This window comes from Pseudorca crassidens, chromosome X (genome assembly GCF_039906515.1).
Source record: "Pseudorca crassidens isolate mPseCra1 chromosome X, mPseCra1.hap1, whole genome shotgun sequence".
Lineage (NCBI taxonomy): Eukaryota > Metazoa > Chordata > Mammalia > Artiodactyla > Delphinidae > Pseudorca > Pseudorca crassidens.
This window is the reverse complement of record NC_090317.1, coordinates 117,878,622-117,902,212: the sequence shown is the minus strand read 5'-3', so window position 1 is coordinate 117,902,212 and position 23,591 is coordinate 117,878,622. Positions and strand designations below refer to the sequence as shown.

At 43.1% G+C, this 23,591-nt stretch overlaps 1 protein-coding gene and 1 long non-coding RNA gene across 2 annotated transcripts in view; both read right to left on the bottom strand.

Moving 5' to 3' along the window:
* The window catches only part of ADGRG2 (adhesion G protein-coupled receptor G2), a 155,738-nt gene extending 153,470 nt beyond the window's left edge, over positions 1-2,268 (bottom strand). The window contains exon 1 of the mRNA XM_067723460.1: positions 1,922-2,268. Within this exon, the coding sequence (XP_067579561.1) occupies positions 1,922-2,010 (89 nt within the window). The 5' untranslated portion in view covers positions 2,011-2,268. The remainder of the gene's footprint in view (positions 1-1,921) is intronic.
* A 5,152-nt stretch (positions 2,269-7,420) lies between these two features.
* Positions 7,421-21,931, bottom strand: LOC137217102 (uncharacterized). Its single transcript, XR_010940008.1, has 3 exons — positions 21,624-21,931; positions 13,528-13,615; positions 7,421-7,692 (listed from the first exon to the last, which is right to left on the bottom strand). It is a non-coding gene; the product is annotated as an uncharacterized lncRNA (long non-coding RNA).
* Positions 21,932-23,591: the final 1,660 nt, after the last annotated feature.

Here is a 23,591-nt window from a genome sequence, read left to right as displayed (position 1 = left end):
GATATCTTAGTTTGGGTTCCCCTAAAAGTAGAACCTGAGGCAAGAATTCCAGTGTAAGTGGTTTATTTGGGAGGGGATCCCCGGAAATACAGCTAAAGGAGTGAAGAAATGGGAAGGAAAGGGAAGAAAGTCAACACAGTGTGTGTTATCAAACAAGTTACGGCTATGGGCAAACAGACCTTAATCCTGTTCCAGGGAACTCTGGGAAATAGCGTAGAACACGCATCTCAGAGTTACATCACTCAAGGGGCAAGGGAGCTGGAGTAGTGGTACACCAGCTTCTGTCAATCATCAGCTGAAGGCTGTTTGAAGGGGAGTGGTATGCCTTAATTCCCTGGCATTTCCAGCCCCCCATATCCATGGACAGAGCAGGTTCTGGAAACCAGAGAAAGTCCAGAATCAAAGAGATGCAGGTTTTGGAAGTTGGAAATCTGGCTGCATACACTGGTAAGAGCTGAGGAAACACGGGCTTGGCACCAACACCATTTGCTTTATTAGACATTTCTGTGTGTTGTTTCACATTGCTCACGAGGCTTCTTGAAATTCTTCCTTCCCTTGGATACTGGAACATACGACCCCACTGGTTTTCTGCCCTCTTCTCTTGCCACTTCCTTCCATTCTTCTTCAAAGGCTCCTTGTCTTTTTTCCTATACTTAGATATTGGTAATAAGCCAACTGTTGTCTTCTCATCTCACACAATCTCCTCATCAACCTCAACATATCCTTGCCGTGGAGCCCATCTATAGACTCACTGATCCAGATGACTATTTCTAGCCCTCCTCTCTTTTGCGGAGTCCACACTCAACAGCTTAAAAATCTCTCCACTTGGATCTCCCATGAGCACCTTAACCCCAACAGGTCCAAAACATACCTCTCCGAATCTTCTCTTCTCTCTAAATCTCTCTCTCCTGAGTGCCCTCTCTCAGAATGGCAGCACCATCCATCCAGTTTCCCACGCCAGAGACCTGGGATCATCCTTCTTTTGTTCTTTCCTCTCCTCACCTCTGATGCCTAATTGATCACAAAGTCTTAGCCATCCTAACTTCTAATCTCTTCTCTGCGCTCTCTACCTTTAAGGCAGACTACCTTTATGCACCACAGTCCATAAAGGCTAGGTATAGAAGGGACTCCTAGCTTTCTCTCCAACATTCTGTTGGCTCCGTTTGGGCTCATTGCCAGTCCCTGAGTCTTTGTTGACTTCAGTCCTGCCCCTTTGGCTTGGAAAGACCTCAGCTTCCCTGGCTCACCTCAAAGTGTTTGCTGTAGCCTTAGAGTTGGACTTATCCCCAGGAACTTCCCATTCTTGGTAGGATTCTGAATCAGCTGGGATTAAGTTTGGTTGTGAATTATCAAAATCCAAAACAACCGGGACTTAAATAGGCTAGAAGTGTATTCATTTCTTATACATTAAAAAAAAAATTCTGTGAAGGAAATCAGTCCAGGGCTGGTGTGACTCCCTCCCGCACCCCCCATAGTGTCTCAGTTTCTGCTTCTGAGGGAACCCAAATTAAGACAAAAGAATAAAAAGTCACTTGGAGCATTTGATTGAAAATAACAATTCCCCTGAGCACAGTTCTTTAACAACTTGGTTAAATTTCAGGTGTACATAAATCTGTGGAGGGTAGAAGCCCTAGGAAGGTTTTCAATGAGTTACTTCTTCTCCATGTGGAACTATTACATGACACTGCTATTCAGCAGCTTACAAGAAGCTCTGTTCTGAGAGAATCAGAGAATGTGACTTCTTCTTTCTGGGGTTCCCGGGGACACCCCTGCCCACAGTTCCTGCCAACACCGCCACCACCAGGCTCTAACTTCTCAGCATCTTTCCTCCCCCACTTCCCCTCAGGCCTACTTCATTCGGAGCCCAGCAAGCAGCTCACTGGTTTCCCCAGGGTCTTATCCCACCCAATCTAAAACTCACCCATTATCCGAGGTAGGTGTCTCTGAGCTGTCAGGGTCCTGAGAGCTGATAGCTGAAGCACTTGAGGAGGTAAGAGTTGATAATAGCATGCTGAGTTCACCCCACCCAAGGAATATTTACTTCTTAATGGGAACGATCTTGAGCCAGTGTTTTTTCACCACGTGGCTCAAAGACAGTGGTAATTATCAGAACAGCACCCTAGGGTAAAAGGATGAGGCTACGTATGGCCCCAGGTTACCAGGGCAGGGATTCTGGCCAAGAGCCCCACCCTCTGCCTTAGGCCCTGCTGGCTGCTCCAAGGGCTGAGGGGCTCTCGATCTCAGCTACGTCTGCGATCCACACCCTCACACTGGTAGAGAAACAACTTTTCGTGACTGAGGAAGGATGGTGCCAGCCTGTTGCCCAGGTGAAGGTGCAAGATTGAGAAACAGTGCCTGAAAACAGAAAAATGTGGGTTTTTGTTGGGAAAATTTCCAAAACTACATAAAAGCAGAGACGACAAGTCACCACTTCGGACTTATCACCCAGATGCAACAACCGATACTTTGCTGTTCTTGTTTTATGAAGTCCCCACTTTTTTTTGCGGGGGAGGGCAAGTTTTCTCTAAAGCAAATCTCAGTTATCATGTCCTTTTGACTTCAATATGCTTCTCAAAAGGAAGGAAGGAAGGAAAAGGTTTTTCTTGTATGACCACAGTGCTGTTAACACAGAATTATTAACGATTCACAAATACCAGCTATCACGTAGTCCATATTTAAATTTTGAGACAACTGGGAAAACAGAGGAGTACTTTTTAAATGGTGGGACTTTTTTTCTTTTACAACATCAGAGCAGACAGTTATAGGAATAAATTAGGGGAGCAGAGATTGTACCCTCTTAGACCCTCTCCAAACATCCATTTGACCCAAACTAAGGTGGTGGAGTCTTGTTAAGCTGAAAAGGCAAATTTTCTCCTTATACTTGTTCAGTCCAGAAAAAAGTAAAGGTGCTCTTCCCAGTTTTCGCCCTGTGCTCCTATTCACAGGATTTTGTAAGGTACTGGAAAGTTACTTCTACCCACCTCCAAGGGCTCATATCAGTCTCCCGCTAAAACAATGTGAATAAAAGACTCCATTTACATTCTAAGGGGGAACATTATGGTGCCCACTTGTCGTTCTTTATATCAAAGACTCAGGGGAAAAATGATGAGGATTTGTACATTTGTACATTAGCCAGCAATTGTCCATTAACTTTCTAAATGATCCAGTCATAGTCTACTGAATTTGGAAGAACTGCCAAAGATGAAACGGCTTTTCCTGCTCAACTGGAACTAAGGGAAAGTGGTTTGGGACAGAGAGTGACAAGTCAGGGAAAGATAAAAATCAGGACAACTCCTACCAGCTTGCCTAGAAACAAGTTGGCTTTAATTTTATCTGATAGCACTTCTCCTTGCTCGAAATGAGTGTTTTCTAGTTAGAGCTAACATTTAAAAATTTTCCTTAAGTCCCAGGCTCTATTCTCAGGACTCACTATATGAGCTCATGTCATCCTCACAACCCTCTGAAGTAGACCTAATTATTCTTCTCACTTTTACAAATAAGAAAACAGAAGTGCAGAGAAGTTAAGAATAACCTGCACAAGATTACATAGCCAGTTACAATTGGAAGAGGTAGGGCTTGAACACAAGGCATCTATCTCCGGCCTGCGTTCATAACCACTATGTCGTATATACCACCTCGGGATGAAAAGCTGTGTTTTTTTGTACACATGGTCTCATCTGATATCATTGCTTACTTCCATCCCAACACTTCTCACATTGTCCTATGTAATCTCTGCTTACCCTCCTGTTTTTCCCAATAAAGTTATGAGCTCCTTGAAAGCAAGGGCTGCTATGTCCCTACAGTGCTTAGTAAATGGCAGGCATCCATTAAATGTATGTAACAGGACCAGGACTCACCCCCAGTGCAAAATCTAACAAAGCTCCAAAAAACTCAGCAATAACACAAGTAATGGTTTAATGAAACGTTTTTTGAAAAATCAGGGACTTTCCAGGCCGTCCAGTGGTTAGGACTCTGCATTTCCACTGCAGGGGGCAGGGATTCAATCCCTGGTTGGGGAACTAAGATCACACATGCCGCGCAGCTCGGCCAAAAAAAAAAGGTGGAGGGGAAGGAAAATCAAAATCAGGATCAGTCACAGTGCCATGCTAAGCCATAACAGAACCTGAGGCCAAAGGAAAAATCAGCAACAGTGATCCCATCTTTTTTTTTTTTTAATTTATTTATTTATTTATTTATTTTTGGCTGAGTTGGGTCTTCATTGCTGCCCTAGGGCTTTCTCTAGTTACAGCGAGCCGGGGCTACTCTTCGTTGTAGTGCGTGGGCTTCTCATTGCGGTAGCTTCTCTTGTTGCAGAGCACAGGCTCTAGGCGCGCAGGCTTCAGTAGTTGTGGCATGCGGGCTCAGTAGTTGTGGCGCAGGGGCTTAGTTGCTCCGCGGCATGTGGGATCTTCCCAGACCAGGGCTTGAACCCGTGTCCCCTGCATTGGCAGGCGGATTCTTAACCACTGCGCCACCAGGGAAGTCCCTCCCATCTTTAAAATATTGATGTTTTGGTCATAATAGGTTTTTTGCATTAATTTTGATTTCTTTAAAATATTGCATTAAAATATTACTTTTCTTGATTATTGAGGTTTTTTTGTGTCTCCACCCAACCCCCCTTAAATTTTGCTCCCAAGGTGAGCGGCTCACTTGCTTCATCCTAGTTTAGGTCCTGGGTGTAACTGAATAAATGGCTGAGTTCACACAACAGTGTCTACATTTTACAGATGGGAAAACTGAAACCAAGGTGCAGCGAAGTGGAACACTTTATTCAAGGCCACACAACTAATTGGTATCAATTCTTTTGGAATTGGAACACAGACTTTGTAACTTCTGGTATCTCAAATTTAGTATCTTAAAAATGGAATTTATGCTTTAGCTAAGAATGATGAATAGCAAAAATAAACGAAGTTCACAGGTAGGACAAAAATGTGAGCCAATGGTTTTAAAGGTTGCACTAAACTGCATTATCAGCTACTCACATATGATAATATTGAAAAAACATGACTATTGCCATCATTTTAAAAGAATTTATAATCATGAATTCATTCAACAAACATTTATTTAGTACCTACCGTGGAGATTTCTCCTTTTTTATTATTTATTATTTTTATTTATTTATTTATTTATGGGCTGCGCTGGGTCTTTGCTGCTGCGCGCGGGCTTTCCCTAGTTGCAGCGAGCAGGGGCTACTCTTCTTTGCTGTGCGTGGGCTTCTCATTGCGGTGGCTTCTCTTGTTGTGGAGCACAGGCTCTAGGCGCACGGGCTTCAGCAGTTGCAGCACGGGCTCTAGCGAGCAGGCTCAGTAGTTGTGGCACACAGGCTTAGTTGTTCCATGGCATGCAGGATCTTCATGGACAAGGGATTGAACCCGTGTCCCCTGCATTGGCAGGCAGATTCTTAACCACTGTGCCACCAAGGAAGTCCTCCTTTTTTATTTTTTTAAATTTTACTTATTTTTTTTAAGATTTTTTTTTTTAATGTGGACCATTTTTAAAGTCTTTATTGAATTTGTTACAATATTGCTTCTGTTTTATGTTTTGGTTTTTTGGCCGCAAGGCATGAGGGATCTTAGCTCCCCGACCAGGGATCGAAACTGCACCCCCTGCATTTGAAGGTGAAGTCTTAACAACCGGACCACCAGGGAAGTCCCCCTTAATTTTCTTTTTAATTTTTTAAATTGAAGTATAGTTGATTTACAATGCTGTGCCAATCTCTGCTGTACAGCAAAGTGACTCAGTTATACACATACATTCTTTTTTTAATATTCTTTTCCATTATGGTTTATTACAGGATATCAAATATCGTTCCCTCCGCTATATGGTAGGACCTTGTTGTTTCTTTTGCTTTTTTTTTTTTTTTTTTTTTTGCGGTATGTGGGCCTCTCACTGTTGTGATCTCTCCCGTTGCGGAGCACAGGCTCCGGACACGCAGGCTCAACGGCCATGGCTCCCGGGCCCAGCCGCTCCGCGGCATGTGGGATCATCCCGGACCGGGGCACGAACCCGTGTCCCCTGCATCGGCAAGCAGGCTCTCAACCACTGCGCCACCAGGGAAGCCCTGCATTTTTTAATAGAATCCCTACTAGGCCATAAGATGACCCCAAAACACAGGTAATCAATTAATTTGTTAGATAAGCCTCTGGATAAACCAGCATTAATTGAAATGAATATATATATGTACATACATATAGTTGCTACTTTCAATGAATAATGGAAAAGACAAATATAGCACCATATGTTAAATCAATAAAGCTTAAAGTCATAGAAGACATTGTTTCTAGGAAATTCTTTGCGTTTGCCTGAGTCATCTGAGGTTGGTTATCTCAATTATTTCAAGCAGGTTGTTAATGAGGTCACGGCCATTGACCAACAGTCCTAAAAAGCCCCTCAAAGAGCATGTCCTGCTAACAATGACTCACTCATTAAACAAACATTCACTGAGCACCTACCATGTACCAGGTTGTGTGTTAGATGCTGGGGATGCAGCGATGTGGAGTCAAAGCCTATTTGGAAGTGTGGTGTAAGTGGGAGAAGGTCAACAGGCAAGAGTTCAGAGGTCTATCAAGAGGATTCTTGGAAGACTTCTCAGAAGGGCAAGCAGCATGCCAGTTTGGATTTGGGGTGTTTGAAAGGGCCCAAGAGATAACTCTCCCCGACCTGAAATCTGAATTACTTATAAAATAAAACAAAGAAGTTGGCAGGTAGAGACAAAAATATTAACTTTGTCCCTGATATAGCAGATATTGGAGAACGTAGCTTATATCTGCTAACAAGAGAGCTTCCCAATCAGAATTAGACTGACCCACCCACCCAGCATTCCTGGACCAGGGCAGACCTTGCCCACTGCACGGACAGAGCCTGCCTCTGGGGCACTGGAAGAGAATGGTGGCTCACTGGGGCAGCTTGTACCCGAAAAGTTGGGATTAGACAATGCTTGCCCATATATTGTGTGTATGGTATAAACTGTGATGTAAATGTGTAAACGTGTATAAATGAACTTTAATCCTTAGAGGTGGTTAGTTAGCGTTTGAATCCATATTCCAGAGTGATTTAAGCACTACAAATGTCATTATTTAAATCTATACCCAGAGGATTTGTTAATAAATATGTTAGAAATAATTTTTCATTGGTGAAATGACTGGTATTTGATACATATATGGGAGGCTAGAAAGATTATACTGGCCCAACTGTCCTCGCATGACAGAAGAAGTGAGGGAGCTCTCTGAGGTCACTTTTATAAGGGCACTAATCCCATTCATGAGGGCTCTACCATCATGACCTAATCACTTCCCAAAGGCCCCACCTCCTAATACCATCAACTTGGGAGTTAGGTTTCAATACATGAATTTTGAGGGGGACACAAACATTCAGTCCATAGCAGGGACACAAGTTTGTAGCATCATCTCCAATTTCAAAGTACACAGGTAGGCACAATTCACAGAGAAGTATTCAATCTATAAATATTTATTGAGCCATTAATATATAAATAGCAAATTTATAGTAGTAACTCTAGGTGGGAGATTGTATTTCCAAAGATACCCACCACAAACACAAATTTCCAAGGGTAAAATCCTTTTCTGTATGCTATGTATATAGTGCCCAGAAATGAAGGGTTTCTTAACATTTGTTTCTTATGTTTGGTAGATGATTAACCTCTTCTTAGGCATGTGGTAGTGTCTCAGTAAATACCTGTTGAACAAACGAGGGGATAAATCTAGAAGCATAATACCCCCTGTGTGTTAGTGAGCCATTGCTGTGTAGCAGATTACGCCAAACGTTAGCATCTTAAAACAATAAACATTTCTTATTTCACGGTTTCTGCGAGTGAAGAATCAGGAAACAGCTTGGCTGGTTGGATCTGTCTCACAAGGTTGCAATCGAGGTGTCAGCTGGGATTACAGCCATTCAAAGCCTGATGAGGCTAGAGCATCCTCTTCCAAAAATACTCACAATGTTGTTGGCGAGAGGCTTCAGTTCCTTATCATGTGGGCCTCTTCATAGGGCTGCTCACACATGGCAGCTGGCTTGCCCCAGAACAGATGATGACGATGCGAGAGGCCACACTGCCTTCTATGACTGTGTCTCCAATCACTGTCACCTGGGCCTTATTCTATTCATTAGCAGCAAGTCACTACTAAGTCCAGACCCCATTCCAGGGAAAAGGATTACACAATATCAGGGGATCACTGAGGACCATCCTGGTGGCTACCTACCACACCTTGTGAATTGTTAACTGCGCAAATAGCAGCCTCCAAATGCTCAAATGTGTTCTTTGCTGTGAAAGTGGTTATAAATTGTTTATCAACCTTTCTCTCATAGTTCTGCAAACATGGTAACACTATGACCTCTTTGTTCTTCCAATGCAAAGGGCACTCCAGCAGGTACATGGGTAGCGATACCAACTACATTTGCACTGCAAAGATTCCAGGTAGGTTCAGATGAATTGCTTTGAGGCAGTTTTTGGTTCGTGTCTTTGATGCACAAGATTGTTCCTTGACTAGAATAAAAGTTTAGTTTGTATTTCTCAAGCCCATCTTCACCAACCCAGCAAAGCTAGATACCAGTTTGAGCATTAAAGCAAAAGAACTATTGACTCTGATAATCCATTTTATTTAAACTCTTGGTCTAAGATGACCTGTAAAAACAAGCAAAGTGTCGCTATAATCAGGAATTTCTGAGTGAAAGTGATCGGTGCTTGCCAAAGAATGAAATGTGGATTTGCTTCAGGGAAGGAAAAAAAATTTTTTTCTTGGTTCTCAAACACACACACTTTCTCATGAAAAAAATCAAAGTAAGAAAAACTGAATGCTTTTTGCTTGTTAGTGAGTTTGCTAAACAGAGATTTTGGCTGAGTTAGCTAGAGGCAAAAGTGGTCTCACGTGAATATTTTCTAGTTGGTAAGCCTATATGGCCATTTGATGGGTTAGAGATATGGGCCTTTTGTCTATTTTTAGCCCATTACTTCTGCAGCCTCAGCCAGTGCCTGAGCAACTTCACTCTGTGTGATGAGTCTCTTCATGCCAATTCCACATAAAGCTTCGGAAGAAGCAATTAAATGTTCGTGGTCAGTATACATGGTAAAGCGGAAAAAACAATTTTCCTCTTACAGATCATTTGAATAAGACTTGATATCAAACAAACAAAGATGACTGAAAGGAAATTTTCCCAATTATGCTGTGGGTATGAACATTTTCACAGACTTTCCCTAAAAACAGTTTTGCATGGTGGCTGCCAAACCTGGCCCAGATGTTTCACATCAGATGGTATCTCCACCGAGGCCAGGAGAAACTCTAGCTGAATTTCCCTGAACTCTACACCTCCAAGAGCAAATCGATCTCAGTCCTTAGAGTTTTGTACTACCTTGGCCAGTTCTGTGTGGCTGGTAACCTTAGCCACAAACAAAATGCTTTTAAATCATTTCTGTGTAATAATTAGATTAAGATTTGTCCTTTGAAGTCTGCTCCTAGTTGGCATTTTGGATATCACTTAACAAATTCAGACTCTGCTTTTGTGCTCATATGTTGGGCCATGTGGCCATAGGACCTATTAAATTTTTGCTTCATTAGTGGATAGGAGCAAGTTTATTAACACCAGTACATCTATGGAGAAAGGTGCTTTTATCGGGTAGTATTTTCTCCTTCTCTTAACCAGCTCTCTTCTCTATCAAATGTTTAAATAACCATTCATGTTGGCCTAGACTAGTACTTCTCAAACATTAATGTTCATATGAATCATGGAACATCTTGTTAAAAACCAGATTCTGATTCAGTTAGGACTGTAGTGGGGCTGAAGAGTCTACAGTTCTAATGTATGCCCAGATTATACTGATATTGCTAATTCCAAAACTACTCTGAGTCTCAAGGGCTTAGAGCTAAACCAATTAAGGGCAAAACTGCTTTGCTTTCATAGAAACCCAGTTATTCTTCTTAGGTGAGCAGCCCTAGGATTGAAAATCAACAGCTTTTTACGTAAAGAATCCCTCTCTCTCTCTCTCTCTCTCTCTCTGGCACAAGGCAAACTCTTGAATTTCCTTCCAGCTAAATCGGTTTGAACAAAGAAAATACTGTTTGAACCACTTTAGATCGATAAACACATTCCTTGTTTCTAATGACTGTAGTAAGTAATGGAAATTGGATGGACATTTTTAGCAATTGCCTTTTCTCTTTAAAACGTCAGCACATTAGCTGTGGTTTATTTACTTCATTTGAAGTGACCTCCAATTCTGCTCAGGAAACACTCTGCAAGCCACTTCAAGGTATTAATCATATTGAATTTGTGACTGGTTTTTAAAAGGCTTTCTAAAGTCAGTACATTCTCAAGGACTTTCAGTGTCATTTCACCTCTCTCCATGTCTCTCTCTCTCTCCGTGTTTCTCCCCCGCCTCACCCCCCACCCCCGGACGGTCTCTCTCTCTGTGTCTCTCTCTCCTAATTGGCCCACGACCTACAGACTCCACAAAGCTTCCCATACTACTAATAATTTAAAATACACAGACAGAGGACGCCACTTTCTTTAAGGATGCTCCACCTAGCTTCAAGAAGCAAACTAGCTAAGAGAGTAAGAGAGACAGGGGATGGCGCATCAGCTGTCGGAGGACCAGCAGGCTAGAGTAAAATTCCCTTTGCTTCTCACTGGAGAGTTTCAGGCAATTCCAGAGGACTGGCCACACTCTGCTTGAGACACACTATTTAATTTCACAGAATATGTTCCCTTTTAGGTCTTCCCTGAAGAATGTAGGGTCTGCAGAGAGGGAAAAGCAAATGATTCCCAGTGAATCTCTCCCTTGAATGGTGAATGGGATTTATTTGCCAGGATCTTGCTGAGCAAATACCCAGGACAGAAATAATACAATTTCATAATTTCTCTCTAAGTTACTCCAACGTCTTGGCAGGTCTAGAACATTTAGTTTTTTCATTACTCTATTATTCTTTGAGTTGTAATTTCATGGTTGACTACTTCCCTTACTTAAAAAAAAAAAAAAGGTAATAGCTACCTTTCTGCTACATTACCCTAGACAGAGGAGCCTCAGGAACCACATTGCCAGGGATCAAACCCTAGCTCCTTCATCACTAATTATCTGACCTTAACTTCAGATGACTTAAGTTGCTTTACCTCAGTTTCCTCATCTGAAAAATGGGGATAATAAAAGTTCCTTTGCGGGCTTCCCTGGTGGCGCAGTGGTTAAGAATCCACCTGCCAATGCTAATTCCAAAGCCCTGGTCTGGGAAGATCCCACATGCCACGGAGCAACTAAGCCTGTGCGCCATAAGTACTGAGCCTGCGCTCTAGAGCTCACGAGCCACAAGTACTGAGCCTGCGTGCCACAACTACTGAATCCAGCACGCCTAGAGCCTGTGCTCCGTCCGGAACAAGAGAAGCCACCACAATGAGAAGCCCACGCAACAAAACAAAGAGTAGCCCCTGCTCGCCGCAAATAGAGAAAGCCTGCACGCAGCAACAAAGAACCAACACAGCCAAAAATAAATAATAAATTTTTAAAAAGAGAAATAAAGATGATACACTCTCTTTAAAAAAATAAATAAATAAAAAATAAAAGTTCCTTCTCTATGAGGAGCTTGAAGGAATACGACTGGCTCAGTAAAAATGCTCAAAAAAAGTTACCTATTGGGCTTCCCTGGTGGTGCAGTGGTTGAGAATCTGCCTGCTAATGCAGGGGACACGGGTTCGAGCCCTGGTCTGGGAAGATCCCACGTGCTGCGGAGCAACTAGGCCCGTGAGCCACAACTACTGAGCCTGCACGTCTGGAGCCTGTGCTCCGCAACAAGAGAGGCCACGATAGTGAGAGGCCCGTGCACCGCAATGAAGAGTGGCCCCCGCTTGCCACAACTAGAGTAAGCCCTCGCACAGAAATGAAGACCCAACACAGCCAAAAATAAATAAATAAAAAGCCAAGCATTTGAAGCCCTTTAAAGAAAAAAAAAATTACCTATTATTTTAATTCCATTCAACACAATTAACTGCAAAATGTCCAACATGGATCATTGCAACATAACTACCTACCAGGTTCTGTCCAGGTAATTCTAAAAACTTGTCAATTGTCTGCATTAAGTCAATCCAATAGTTTGGTGGTATGACAAGGCAATCACATGTGCCCATAACATCAGATGATAGCAAATGGAGTGGTCTCTACCCACCCTCCCACCCATGAGAACGTAAGTGATAAAAATGCTTTGAAAAGTCGAATTCCCCGCACTGAAAAAACACATACACAATAATAATTGCTATAAACTACTAATATATTACAACCCTGGATTTTATTTTTAGTTTCTGGTTTTCTAAAACCCTGTGTGGTACAGGTCAACCAATATGCAAGTATGTATTAGGTCCACTGCTCTGAATTAGGTACAATGAGAACTTCAAAGATGATATAAGACAAGGTTTCTGCCCTCAAAGGTTTGGCAATCTACACTGGAGAGATCAAGTTGTCTGCAGTTCACTGCAAGGATGGAGAGAGATGCTCCAGTACAGATTCAGAGAGCCATGGGGGGTTTCATAATAATCAAATGTCAACTGAGGCATCCCTATTTAGAACTAAGCTTTACATCTTAAAAAATTCTCTCGTTCACCCCCACAATGGCCATAAAAGTGTGTGTGTGTGCGTGTGCACAAATTTGCTGCCACAGTCCAGTCTAAAGCCACTATTTTTCTTTTTTATATTCAGTCAACAAATATTGATCGAGAGCATATCACATGAGCTAAGAATTGTGCCCTATTTATTCTAGTCACAATTATACACACAAGTCCAGAGTCCTTCAGGCAGCGGCCTTTACAAAAATGAATAAATTGGGGTAAAAATCTTTCACTCTTCAATTACACAAAATATCCACGGAGGCCAATTTGAAGGTAGAGGATTTGTTTTAGAAACAGGCATCAAGACTCTGGCGGAGGGCTTCCCTGGTGGCGCAGTGGTTGAGAGTCCGCCTGCCAATGCAGGTGACACGGGTTCATGCCCCGGTCCGGGAAGATCCCACATGCCGCGGAGCGGCTGGGCCCGTGAGCCATGGCTGCTGAGGCTGCGCGTCCGGAGCCTGTGCTCCGCCACGGCAGAGGCCACAACCGTGAGAGGCCCGCGTACCGCAAAAGAGTAAATAAATAAATAAAGACTGGCGGAGAAATCCAAAGTTTCGTTATGAATAGATGTGAACCAAAACCAAGAAATGGGGACTTCCCTGGTGGCGCAGTGGATAAGAATCTGCCTGCCAATGCAGGAGACACGGGTTTGAGCCCTGGTCCAGGAAGATCCCACATGCCGTGGAGCAACTAAGCCCGTGCGCCACAACTACTGAGCCTGCGCTCTAGAGCCAATGAGCCACAACTACTGAAGCCCACATGCCTAGAGCCTGTGCTCTGCAACAAGAGAAGCCACCGCAATGAGAAGCCCGCGTACCGCAAGGAAAAGTAGCAACCGCTCACCGCAACTAGAGAAAGCCCGCACGCAGCAACAAAGACCCAACGCAGCCAAAATAAAAACAAACAAAAAAACCAAGAAATGATTCTCAATACCTTTTACAGCAAAAGCAGAGTTGGTTGCCTATCTGAATGTTCCAATGTCGTTCCATTGTTATTCATTTTATTTTTTGAATATTAATAGCTACTAAAAGAAAATAAAATCAGGTTACAATGAGACCCTTACTGCAGGAGCACTGTAATAATATCCCAATTTGTGGATACTGTGAGTAAAATCACCAGGCAGCTGAAGAGATGGGGCCATTTTATGTTCAGCTATAGCACACTCAACCTTTGACATGAGATCTGTTTGTGAACCAAGAAATGTTAGCTCACACCCCAGGGCCTCTTAAACCCTTGACCTCTCTCAAAAATGCTGCAGGATATATTGAGGCAAATAGTTAGGTAAGTTCAAAATAGAAATAAATGCTCCATGAATGCATTTGAACCCTTGACATTGCAGCCCTGTTGGTCAGGGAAGATCTTGCTATTTTCGCAGGGAAATCCTTTCTCCCTTGAAATCACTTTGGAGGTTAACATTATTTTTTCCTTGTCACTCAAAAATTTTTTTACTTGTCATAAAATAAAGTGAAAAAACTCTGAGCCCAAGTACATAAAAGCCTTAAATGCATGAGCTTTATCTTTATCTTTCCTACCATAGTTGTTAGTCCTTAAATTTCATGGTGCTGAAAATATCCTTTTTGCATTTCTTTTCTGGATTGTTCCCCCTCTGAGCAATGGTTACCAGAATCTTTTAGAATGACATGTGTTTGCTAATTGGATTAAAGGGGAGAAAATGGAAGAGATTTTTTTCAAACATAGCTGTGACATTCTTAATCTGGGACACAGATGTTTCCACATCTTTTTGCATCTTTGTGTTCAGTGATTACACTAAGAAAAGGTCTCAGAATCTTCCAAATTGTTCACATTCATCTTCCACACAGTTGGAAGCAGGAAGCCATTAAGATGAAGGCCTTGAAGCTTACGTGTAATAAACAGGAGGTAAAGGAAGGTAGAAAAGGGAGAGAGGAGTCCAACTTGTTCTTAGTTGATGTTTTCTATATTCTCAGCTCTCAAAATTGTCCTTTTGTTTAATTCATTTATTGAAGTAGTTAATGCTTATTATAATCCCATGCACACAGATAAAAATATTAAAATGCACTTACTAAGTGGAAGATGAAAGCTAATTCTCATTTAGGTGGTTACACTACCTCCACTGTAGGTAGTTCTTTTACCTAAAACACCATAAAAAGGCAGTTTATCCACTAGGGAAAAAATGTGCTAAATTTAAAACACAAATAAAACCTCCTGTGTCTCTTAACTTTCATCTTTCATCCAACAATGTTTATACACATTTTGTAGGCCATTGGTATTTGAGAAAATGGGAGGAGAATGGTTATTATCGAAATAGAGGTCTTAATGAAAAATATGGTTTCAAATGTTCAAATTATGTTAAAATAAGGCAAAAAAAATCTTATTACAGTAGCACCCTTGTTGCAAGTTTCAACAAATTTAGTCTTTAAAAAACCTTCAGTAATAACAAGAAAGATCCTTTGACTGCGTTTATCAATGAGATTGATTAATTTGGCATTATAAAAACCTCACATTTTCCGTAACTGTTACTTGGAATCAAAGATGTGCAGGACCTCTGTCTACATTTGAGGTTATACAAAAGCCTTGGTGTGCATAAAAGTGGAAATTCTTGGGTCCTGCACCCAGAGATTCGAATTTATTAAGTCTGGGGGGTTTGCCTGTGAATCTGCCTTTTTAACAAACAGCCCTAGGTGATTCTGATGTTGGTGGTCCAGGGACCATACCTGGAGAGGGGCGGTTCTGTAGCTCTTCTGAGATCGTAACAATGAACACAGCACAGCCCTGCCTGCCATCCTCCGCTTGCACAGCTGTTACTAAATATCCTTCAACAAAGATCTTTAGGGAGATGACTTTCATATAGTTTGATATCTTGAAATACATTCTGAATTATCCTCAATTATGACAAACACCTTTGATTTATTCACTAAAATCCTCCTGAAATTAGTGAACATGCAAGGGCATATCTGGTAACTCTCTATAACCACACTACACACTTGGCCAGAATCCTCTGGTTAGATAATAGAGGTGGAGCTGCCTATTCACCCAGTTTTGAAATCCAAATGAAATGTTAGAATTCAAATGAAGGGCACTTAGCCTACCACCATTATATATTGGAGAAGAGATTATGTCATTTAGAGCAAATCCTAAAAGACAGGGCCCATACATTAAAAAGATGTGGAAGGGGTAAAGAGAAGGGGTTGAATTTAGACCAAGATCTGGTTATTTTGACAACTGGTATACAGTGTAGTCTGTTTTGCTGAATTTCACCAGCTTCTGCTTCTGTTTATCTTTCTAAATAAATTTAGATGTGTTGATGCAAGCAGAACTTGAGACAGCTTCTGGTGAATTCTAGATTGCCTCTGAGAAGTTTATCCTTCATCACAAACACCTGGAGGTGGGGGAGGAGCCAGAATGCTGCCACACCCACAGAATGGCTTTTCTCTACCTGCATGAATGCTAGACCAGCTCTACAAAGGAGGCTAGACAAGCGCTTACAAATGAGGCACAAGGCAGAGTTCCTATGGGAGCTATTTCCTCCCTCCTTACCCATCTTTCTTCTGTTGGCACCCTGCAGAAGGGAAGGTAAGTGTGGTAGAATGTATTGTTTGTTTACGATTCTTCCTTCTATTCCCTTTACTGTGCCGTAGCTTCATGAGGCAGATTATGCTCTTCTGTCCCACTGACCTTGAGCTTGGCCATATGACTTGCTCTGGCCAAGGGAAAATGGGCAGAAGCGATCATGAATGTGTTCTGAGCTGAGATACTAAGGCACTGCAAATTTCTGCCAGGCTCTTCTTGTACTTCTGTCATCCACCATGAGAAATGCATGCCCCAGGAAGCTGCTGATTGCAGAATGAGACACATATGGAACAGACCTCAATCTGATTCACAGCCTTAAGCAGAGCTGCCCTAAGTGACCCATAGACACATGAGTGAGAACATAAATGATGTTTTAGCAAGCCACTAAGATTTGAGGGTGGGAGTGTTTCCTATGCAGCAGCATCATAGGCTTAACTGACTAATACAGGAAGGTAACTGCCATTTGCTCAGGACTCACTCCTTGCCAAGCACATTAGTTCCTTTAATCTACAAAATTTCCTGCTGAGGTCTGTTAATGCTTCCATCTTTCATGAAACATCTGCCCAGAGAGGGCAAGGACTCACAGCTAACAAGTGGATGAGTCAGAAATTCACATTCACATGTCCAAATGCAATCATTATTCCATGGCTTTTTCCTATCTTCCTGCAGTTTACACCACCGGTGATAGCAACAACAACATAAAAAATAATTTCACTCTTTTATGAAGGGCTTTACAGTTCAATGCTCTTTCATGTATCTTTTTTCATCGATAAGAAAATGTCCAACTACTAACTGGGGTACTTAGTTCTGTTTAGTTCTGCTCTAGATTGAATCATAGCCCATGAGATTTGAAATGGCTAAGTCTTCAGTTCGGAAAGTATTGTGCTTTAGAAACCACAGGAAGACTTAAAATAGACTGGAATATTCTGAGGTTATAGGTATGAGAGAAAATGTACCAGATAAAAACCAGTTGAGCCAGTGTTTGGAGCTTTTCTTGACCAAAGCAGACAGACTCCATAGAAACTATTCAGGATCCTCCCCGTGAGACCGCTGCAGGAGACAACCACTCAGAAAGCACCACCAGTATTGTTGCTATCCACACTCAGAAGGAATGATATTTTCCAACTCTGGCTGCACATTAAAATCACTTGGAGAACTTAAGAAAAAAAAAAAAAATCTGGGCCCTGCTGACAAACTGAATCAGTATTTCTGGGTGAGAGGTTGGGCATGTGTTTTTTGGCAGGGGGAGGGGCGGGGGCGGGGAATTCGTAGTTTTTAAAGTTCCCCAGGTGATTCTAATTGGCAGCCAGCGCTGAATCCCACTAAGCTAGAAGATGGAACACAGAAAATATATTTGCTGATTTTTTAAAATTTTATTTTGGCAGCACGGCACAGTATGCTGGATCTTAGTTCCCCGACCAGGGATGGAACCGGAGCCCCCTGAAGTGGAAGCTCGGAGTCTTAACCACTGAACCACCATGGAAGTCCCTTTGCTGTTATTTAGCATTAAAAACCAATTCCATTCAATGGCTCACACCTGGAGATTGGAGTGAGCCGTCAGCTTTCTGTCTGAACTGCCTACCCACTCCCCTATCATCATTCTTTACCATTTCTCTTTCCTCCATTGAATATTTACTGAATGTATATTTATTTACTGAAATCCATATCTATGTCAATTCCTAAAGTGGTGTTTGACAAGGGTTAGACTGTAAAAGTCTATAGAGTTTGTTAAGGAATTCGCTGTTATCGGCTAACAATAGGAGAGATGTCAGTGGCTTCACTAGCCGAATAAATAAATAAAAGCACAGACTGTCATTTGTATTGATTCTATATGTGGTTCATACTCTCCTATGAACATTGTGGAGCACTGACATTCTGGTTTAATTTGCACATTCAAGTTCCCAAGGATTAGCTGTGATTTGCATAGCCCCAGATTGAGATGGGTATGCTAACCTGCTTCTGCATACAGAGACCCCTTGTGGCACTTATCTGATTACCTCCCAGGTTATGTGGGAAACTTTCTATTTCTTTTACAGTAAGACACACAACTCCCTTACTGCACTGGTGGCAGTTGATTTCAATGCATTTGAATGAAAATAATATCTAAGATTTATGGAGTATTCTTTTTTTTTGAATTTTTAAATTTTATTTATCTTTTTATACAGCAGTTTCTTATTAGTTATCTATTTTATACATATTAGTGTATATATGTCAATCCCAACCTCCCAATTCATCACCCCACCCCACCACTCCACCCCTTTCCCCCCTTGGTGTCCATACATTTGTTCTCTACATCTGTGTCTCTATTTCTGCCCTGCAAACCAGTTCATCTGTACCATTTTTCTAGGTTCCACATATGTGTTAATATATGATATTTGTTTTTCTCTTTCTGACTTACTTCACTCTGTATGACAGTCTCTAGATCCATCCACGTCTCTACAAACGACCCAGTTTCGTTCCTTTTTATGGCTGAGTAATATTCCATTGTATATATGTACCACGTCTTCTTTATCCATTCCTCTGTCGATGGGCATTTAGGTTGATTCCATGACCTGGCTATTGTAAAAAGGGCTGCAATGAACATTGGGGTGCATGTGTCTTTTTGAATTATGGTCTTCTCTGGGTATATGCCCAGTAGTGGGATTGCTGGGTCATATGGTAGTTCTATTTGTAGTTTTTTAAGGAACCTCCATACTATGGAGTATTTTCTATGTGCCAGGCACTATTAGTGTTCTACATGCATTAACTCAAATAATCCTTAACTCTATGAGGTAGATGATTTATTATTCCCATTTTACAGATGAAAAAACTGAGGCTCAGAAAAGTTAAGTAAGGTGCCTAAGTTCACACACTTATTAAGTGATAAAGCTGGAATTTGAACCCAGAAAGTCTAGTTCCAGAATCTGGATTCTTAGCCACTAGACTATACCACACCCCCTAGTAGGTAGGCGATTGGTGGAGTACATTTTAGGAGAGGATGTAGAGTAACCAGTAGTCTCATCACTGCTAGTGGAAGTGCAAACTGGTACAACTACAAACAAATTGACAGTATCTGCTAAGGCTGAACATATGCTTACCCTATGACCTAGTAATTCCTGGGTACATACCCCAAAACAGTCCATACTTGTGTTGACGAAAGGACATGAATTTGAATGTTTATAACAGCACTACTTGTAATCACACTGAACTGGAAACTACCCAAACGTCCATCAACAGTGGATAAATTCTGGTGTATTTATACTGCTACGCAGAAATGAGAATAAACAATCTATAACTACACAGAGTAATAAGGAAGGTTCTCACAAACATAATGCTGACTGAAAGGAGTCAGGAAAAAAGAGCACAGGCTGTATGATTCTATTTATATAAAGTTCAAAGGCAGGCAAAAAGAAACTGGGCTATTAGGGGTCAGGCTATTGGTTACCATTAGGGGGACAAGTTGTGTCTGGAATGAGTACTTGGGGGAGGGGCCTTCTGGGGTTGTGGGTAAAGTCCTCTTTATTTATTCGAGCCACATGGCTTTCAGGATCTCAGTTCCCCGACCAGGGATTGAACCCATGCCCCCTGCAGTGGAAGCACGGAGTCCTAACTACTGGACCTCCAGGGAAGTCCCAAGTCCTCTTTATTGATCCGGGTACTGGCCACAGCACGTGTTTAAGTTTTTAAAGTTCAGTGAGCCGTACACTTAGGTTATATGCACCTTTCTGTATGTATACTATATATCAATCAAAAGTTTGAAAGGGTACTATCTGTGATCAAATACTACCTAGAGTTAGGAGATTTCGTTAAATATTTTAAAATAAACAGTGCATATTTACGGAAGATAGTCATTCCAGGCAATGAAAGAGTAAGTTTCTGCTCTCTCTAGTTCTTCCCTGCTTTCCTACTTCTTACCACAACTGCCAACCTGATGACTTAATAAGAGAAAATGTTCAGCTCAGTCAGGTATATGGAACAGGTTCAGTCTGCTCGCCTCCAGACAGGAGTTCAAAGGCAGGGTGACTAATGAGAGTTGTATCAAAGTATGGTTTGTAGGAGGCATCAGAACAATGGGTCCCTGGCTCACGCCCTTTACATCTCCTGGAGCACCCACTTCCAGGGGTGTGGAAATAGGTTTCTTTTGTAGAAATCTTCAAGAATGAGGAAACTGAGGTCTAGGGTATGAAGCGACTGACTCCACATGACATTCTGCCAAAGGGTAGTCCCTCTTAGCAGGGACTCAGTGGGAGCGGGTGGGAGCGGCTCACCGTAAGAATTCTCACTATCCCTGCACACCTGTGGAATCAAATCATCAGCCACCCCTTACATATTTGAGAGGTACAGCCCAATCCACAACGCCCCATTTATCCCCCTTCTGCCTTTGAGAGACAAAGACTTCATTAACTGTCACAAAGGCAATGCTTTGCCAGGGAAAGCACTAACTTCTGTTTGCTTTAAGAAGCATGCCTATAGGGCTTCCCTGGTGGTGCAGTGGTTGAGAGTCCGCCTGCCGATGCAGGGGACACGGGTTCGTGCCCCGGTACAGGAAGATCCCACATGCCGCAGAGCGGCTGGGCCCGTGAGCCATGGCTGCTGAGCCTGCGCGTCAGGAGCCTATGCTCCGCGACAGGAGAGGCCACAACAGTGAGAGGCCTGCGTACCGCAAAAACAAAAAAAACAAAAAAAAACTTTCATCACTACAGATGCCTTCAGCCAAGTTCTTTCCGGTAAGTTTCACAGGGAAGAACTTTTGAACCTAATCTAGATCAAAACTTACAATCAAAACAGCCACAAAATTCACTTCTGTTATCAGGCAAGACAATGGTTCCCCTCCTTGTCCCAGCTCATGAATCTGGCCACCTTACCAGGTTTTCTTTCTCTTCCTCTGTGCATGGCACAGAATTATGGATAATTAAATATGAGATAACTTTGGCAAATACTTTTCTTACAATTCTGCTGATTATTCTCAGGGGTAAAATTATATTTAAAGGAACTAGGTTAATTTAATTACTGAATTCACTCATCAATCATTTAGTAAATTTGCTTCCAGGTCTGATTTCCACTTGCATTCTTTTTTTTTTTTTTTAATTTATTTTTTGGCTGCGTTGGGTCTTTGTTGCTGTGCGCGGGCTTTCTCTAGCTGTGGCGAGCGGGAGCTACTCTTCGCTGCGGTGCGCGGGCCTCTCATTGCAGTGGCTTCTCTTGTGCCGAGCATGGGCCCTAGAGTGCACTGCCTTCAGTAGTTGTGGCATGTGGGCTCAGTAGTTGTGGTGCACAGGCTTAGTTGCTCCGCGGCATGTGGGATCTTCCCGGACCAGGGTTCGAACCTGTGTCCCCTGCATTGGCAGGTGGATTCTTAACCACTGCGCCACCAGGGAAGTCCTCCAGCTCCATTTTAAATCTCCAGCTATTTTCAGAATCGGATTTATCCCCTCCTCATTCTCCCCATCACCGCTCCCACTCCCTCCCTCTCTCTCCATTATAGACTCATCACTACTCACCTGAAGTCTTTCTTTCCCACAAGGGCTTAGTGGGACTGAAGCGGAGAATTCCAACATGGCTTCTGTGGTGGGAAGAATTTCAAAGACTTCCCTGCAGATGGGTCTGGATATTTCAATACTGTAAAAAGGCCTCCATTCCCTTCTGAACTACGGCTTGGGGACATTGCTCACCACCTCATTCCAGTTGTGTCCTTGGGTTGCAAGTGAGAACAGTCACCAACTTTCAAAGCCTTTTCAATGCCCTTAAGACAACAGAGCTGTGGCTTCCAACTCCCATCATTTCTGCAGACTCGCTTTACTAAGGAGATACCAGGGGGCATGAAGCATCTGTAATAGGGAAGAACCTCTTTAGTTAATCACTAAAGGGGTGTTGCCTATAAGCTTAAATTATGCATAATGGCCCATGTCTGGGAGCCCTGCCCTCCAGGTAATGAGCATTAAGCTAAAATACCTTTGCTCAGCTCACAGTAATCATCCTGACCAGGCCCACTTGGGAACTGCCGCAGGCAGAAAGAAATTAACACATCCCCCCGCTGGAGTCTGGCCAGAACCAGGATTTTACCACCTCCCCTTTTGCCTGAATTCCAACTTGAGGAAGGTGGTTCTTTGGGACTCTAGTCCGTCATCTTCTCAGTCTGCTGGCTTTCTGGAATAAGCTCACTATTACTTGCCCGAGCAACTCACCTCTCCACTCACTGGCCTGTCATGCCGTGACATGAGCTTCCCTAACAAGTCCTCATGAAGCAAGGTGTCCTGGCTGAGTCCCTAGCCAAGAGTCAGTGTCAGCAGAACCAGCAGGCTACAGATACCTGCCATCCTGGTCTTACCTGAGTTGATTTGAGGTGTTTTCATTTGGGGGCAAAAAGAGGAGGAAAGACCCCCGGAGAGAGGGGTGAGGGAAGACAAATTCTTGGTCTGGTGTCTGCCCTGTGTCTGATGTGATGAGAGCTCTGAGACCCCAGAAAGGGAAGGGTCAGGGCCTAATGGCTGAAGGGGCTCCGTTCATCAGAGGTTGGGCCCAAGAAGGGGTTATGTGATTACTATGCAGAGGAGATAAAATATGAAAAAAAAAGTTACTCAAGATAAAGTTAAAAAAAAAGAGGTGACGCTCTCCAGCCCTACTCTCACAGAGACCATCACATAGCATTGGCACCATAGGGCCTTAGAGTGGGCACTAATGGAGAATGGCAGTTCATAGAAGAGAAATAGGTGGCTACCCGGCAACTATCAGAACTAGGTACTTAATAAGGACAGCTTAGAAGAACGTGGGCAAGTAGTTTCTTGAATACCTGTAAGACACTTGCCCTGTGAAGTCCCAGGGACATCAGAGGGATTTCTTAGGGGTAGTTGTATGGTCAGGCCGCTCAGGATGGCTGTTCTCTCTCTCTCTCTCTCTGTCTCTCTGTCTCTGTCTCTCTCTCTTTTTTTCTTTTTGGCTGCGCCGCGCGGCATGTGGGATCTTAGTTCCCTGACCAGGGATAGAACCCGTGCCCCCTGCATTGGAAGTGCAGAGTGCTAACCACTGGACCCCCAGGGAAGTCTCAAGACGGCTGTTCTCTTGCTCTCTGTACACCCCTGCCCGACCAGGGCGTGCTTCACCTACATCCTACCCACAGCACTGACCCTCCTACGTACCTGCCCCAGGCCCCAGCTAAAGATAACTTATCCAAGGAGCGGTGAGGGGCGTACCCCTCTACTGGTTTCCCTGGTAACTAATGAGCCCACCTGAGGTCAATTCCTGACTAACTGGTAATTCCTCCCCCCTCCCCCCGCCCCCAGCCCAGGAGCGAAGCCTGCCGCCTCGTCCTGCCCACGTGCCGCCGTATACGGTGGGGTGTCGCTCCAGGACTTTGCTTCAGACAGGTAAGCTCCCCCATCCGTTAAAGCATGATGTCTCTGTTGCTGACCCCGCCGGGCCCTTTCTTCGGTCTTAAAGCTGGTCAAGCGCCGGCCTTGTAGGCCCGCGGA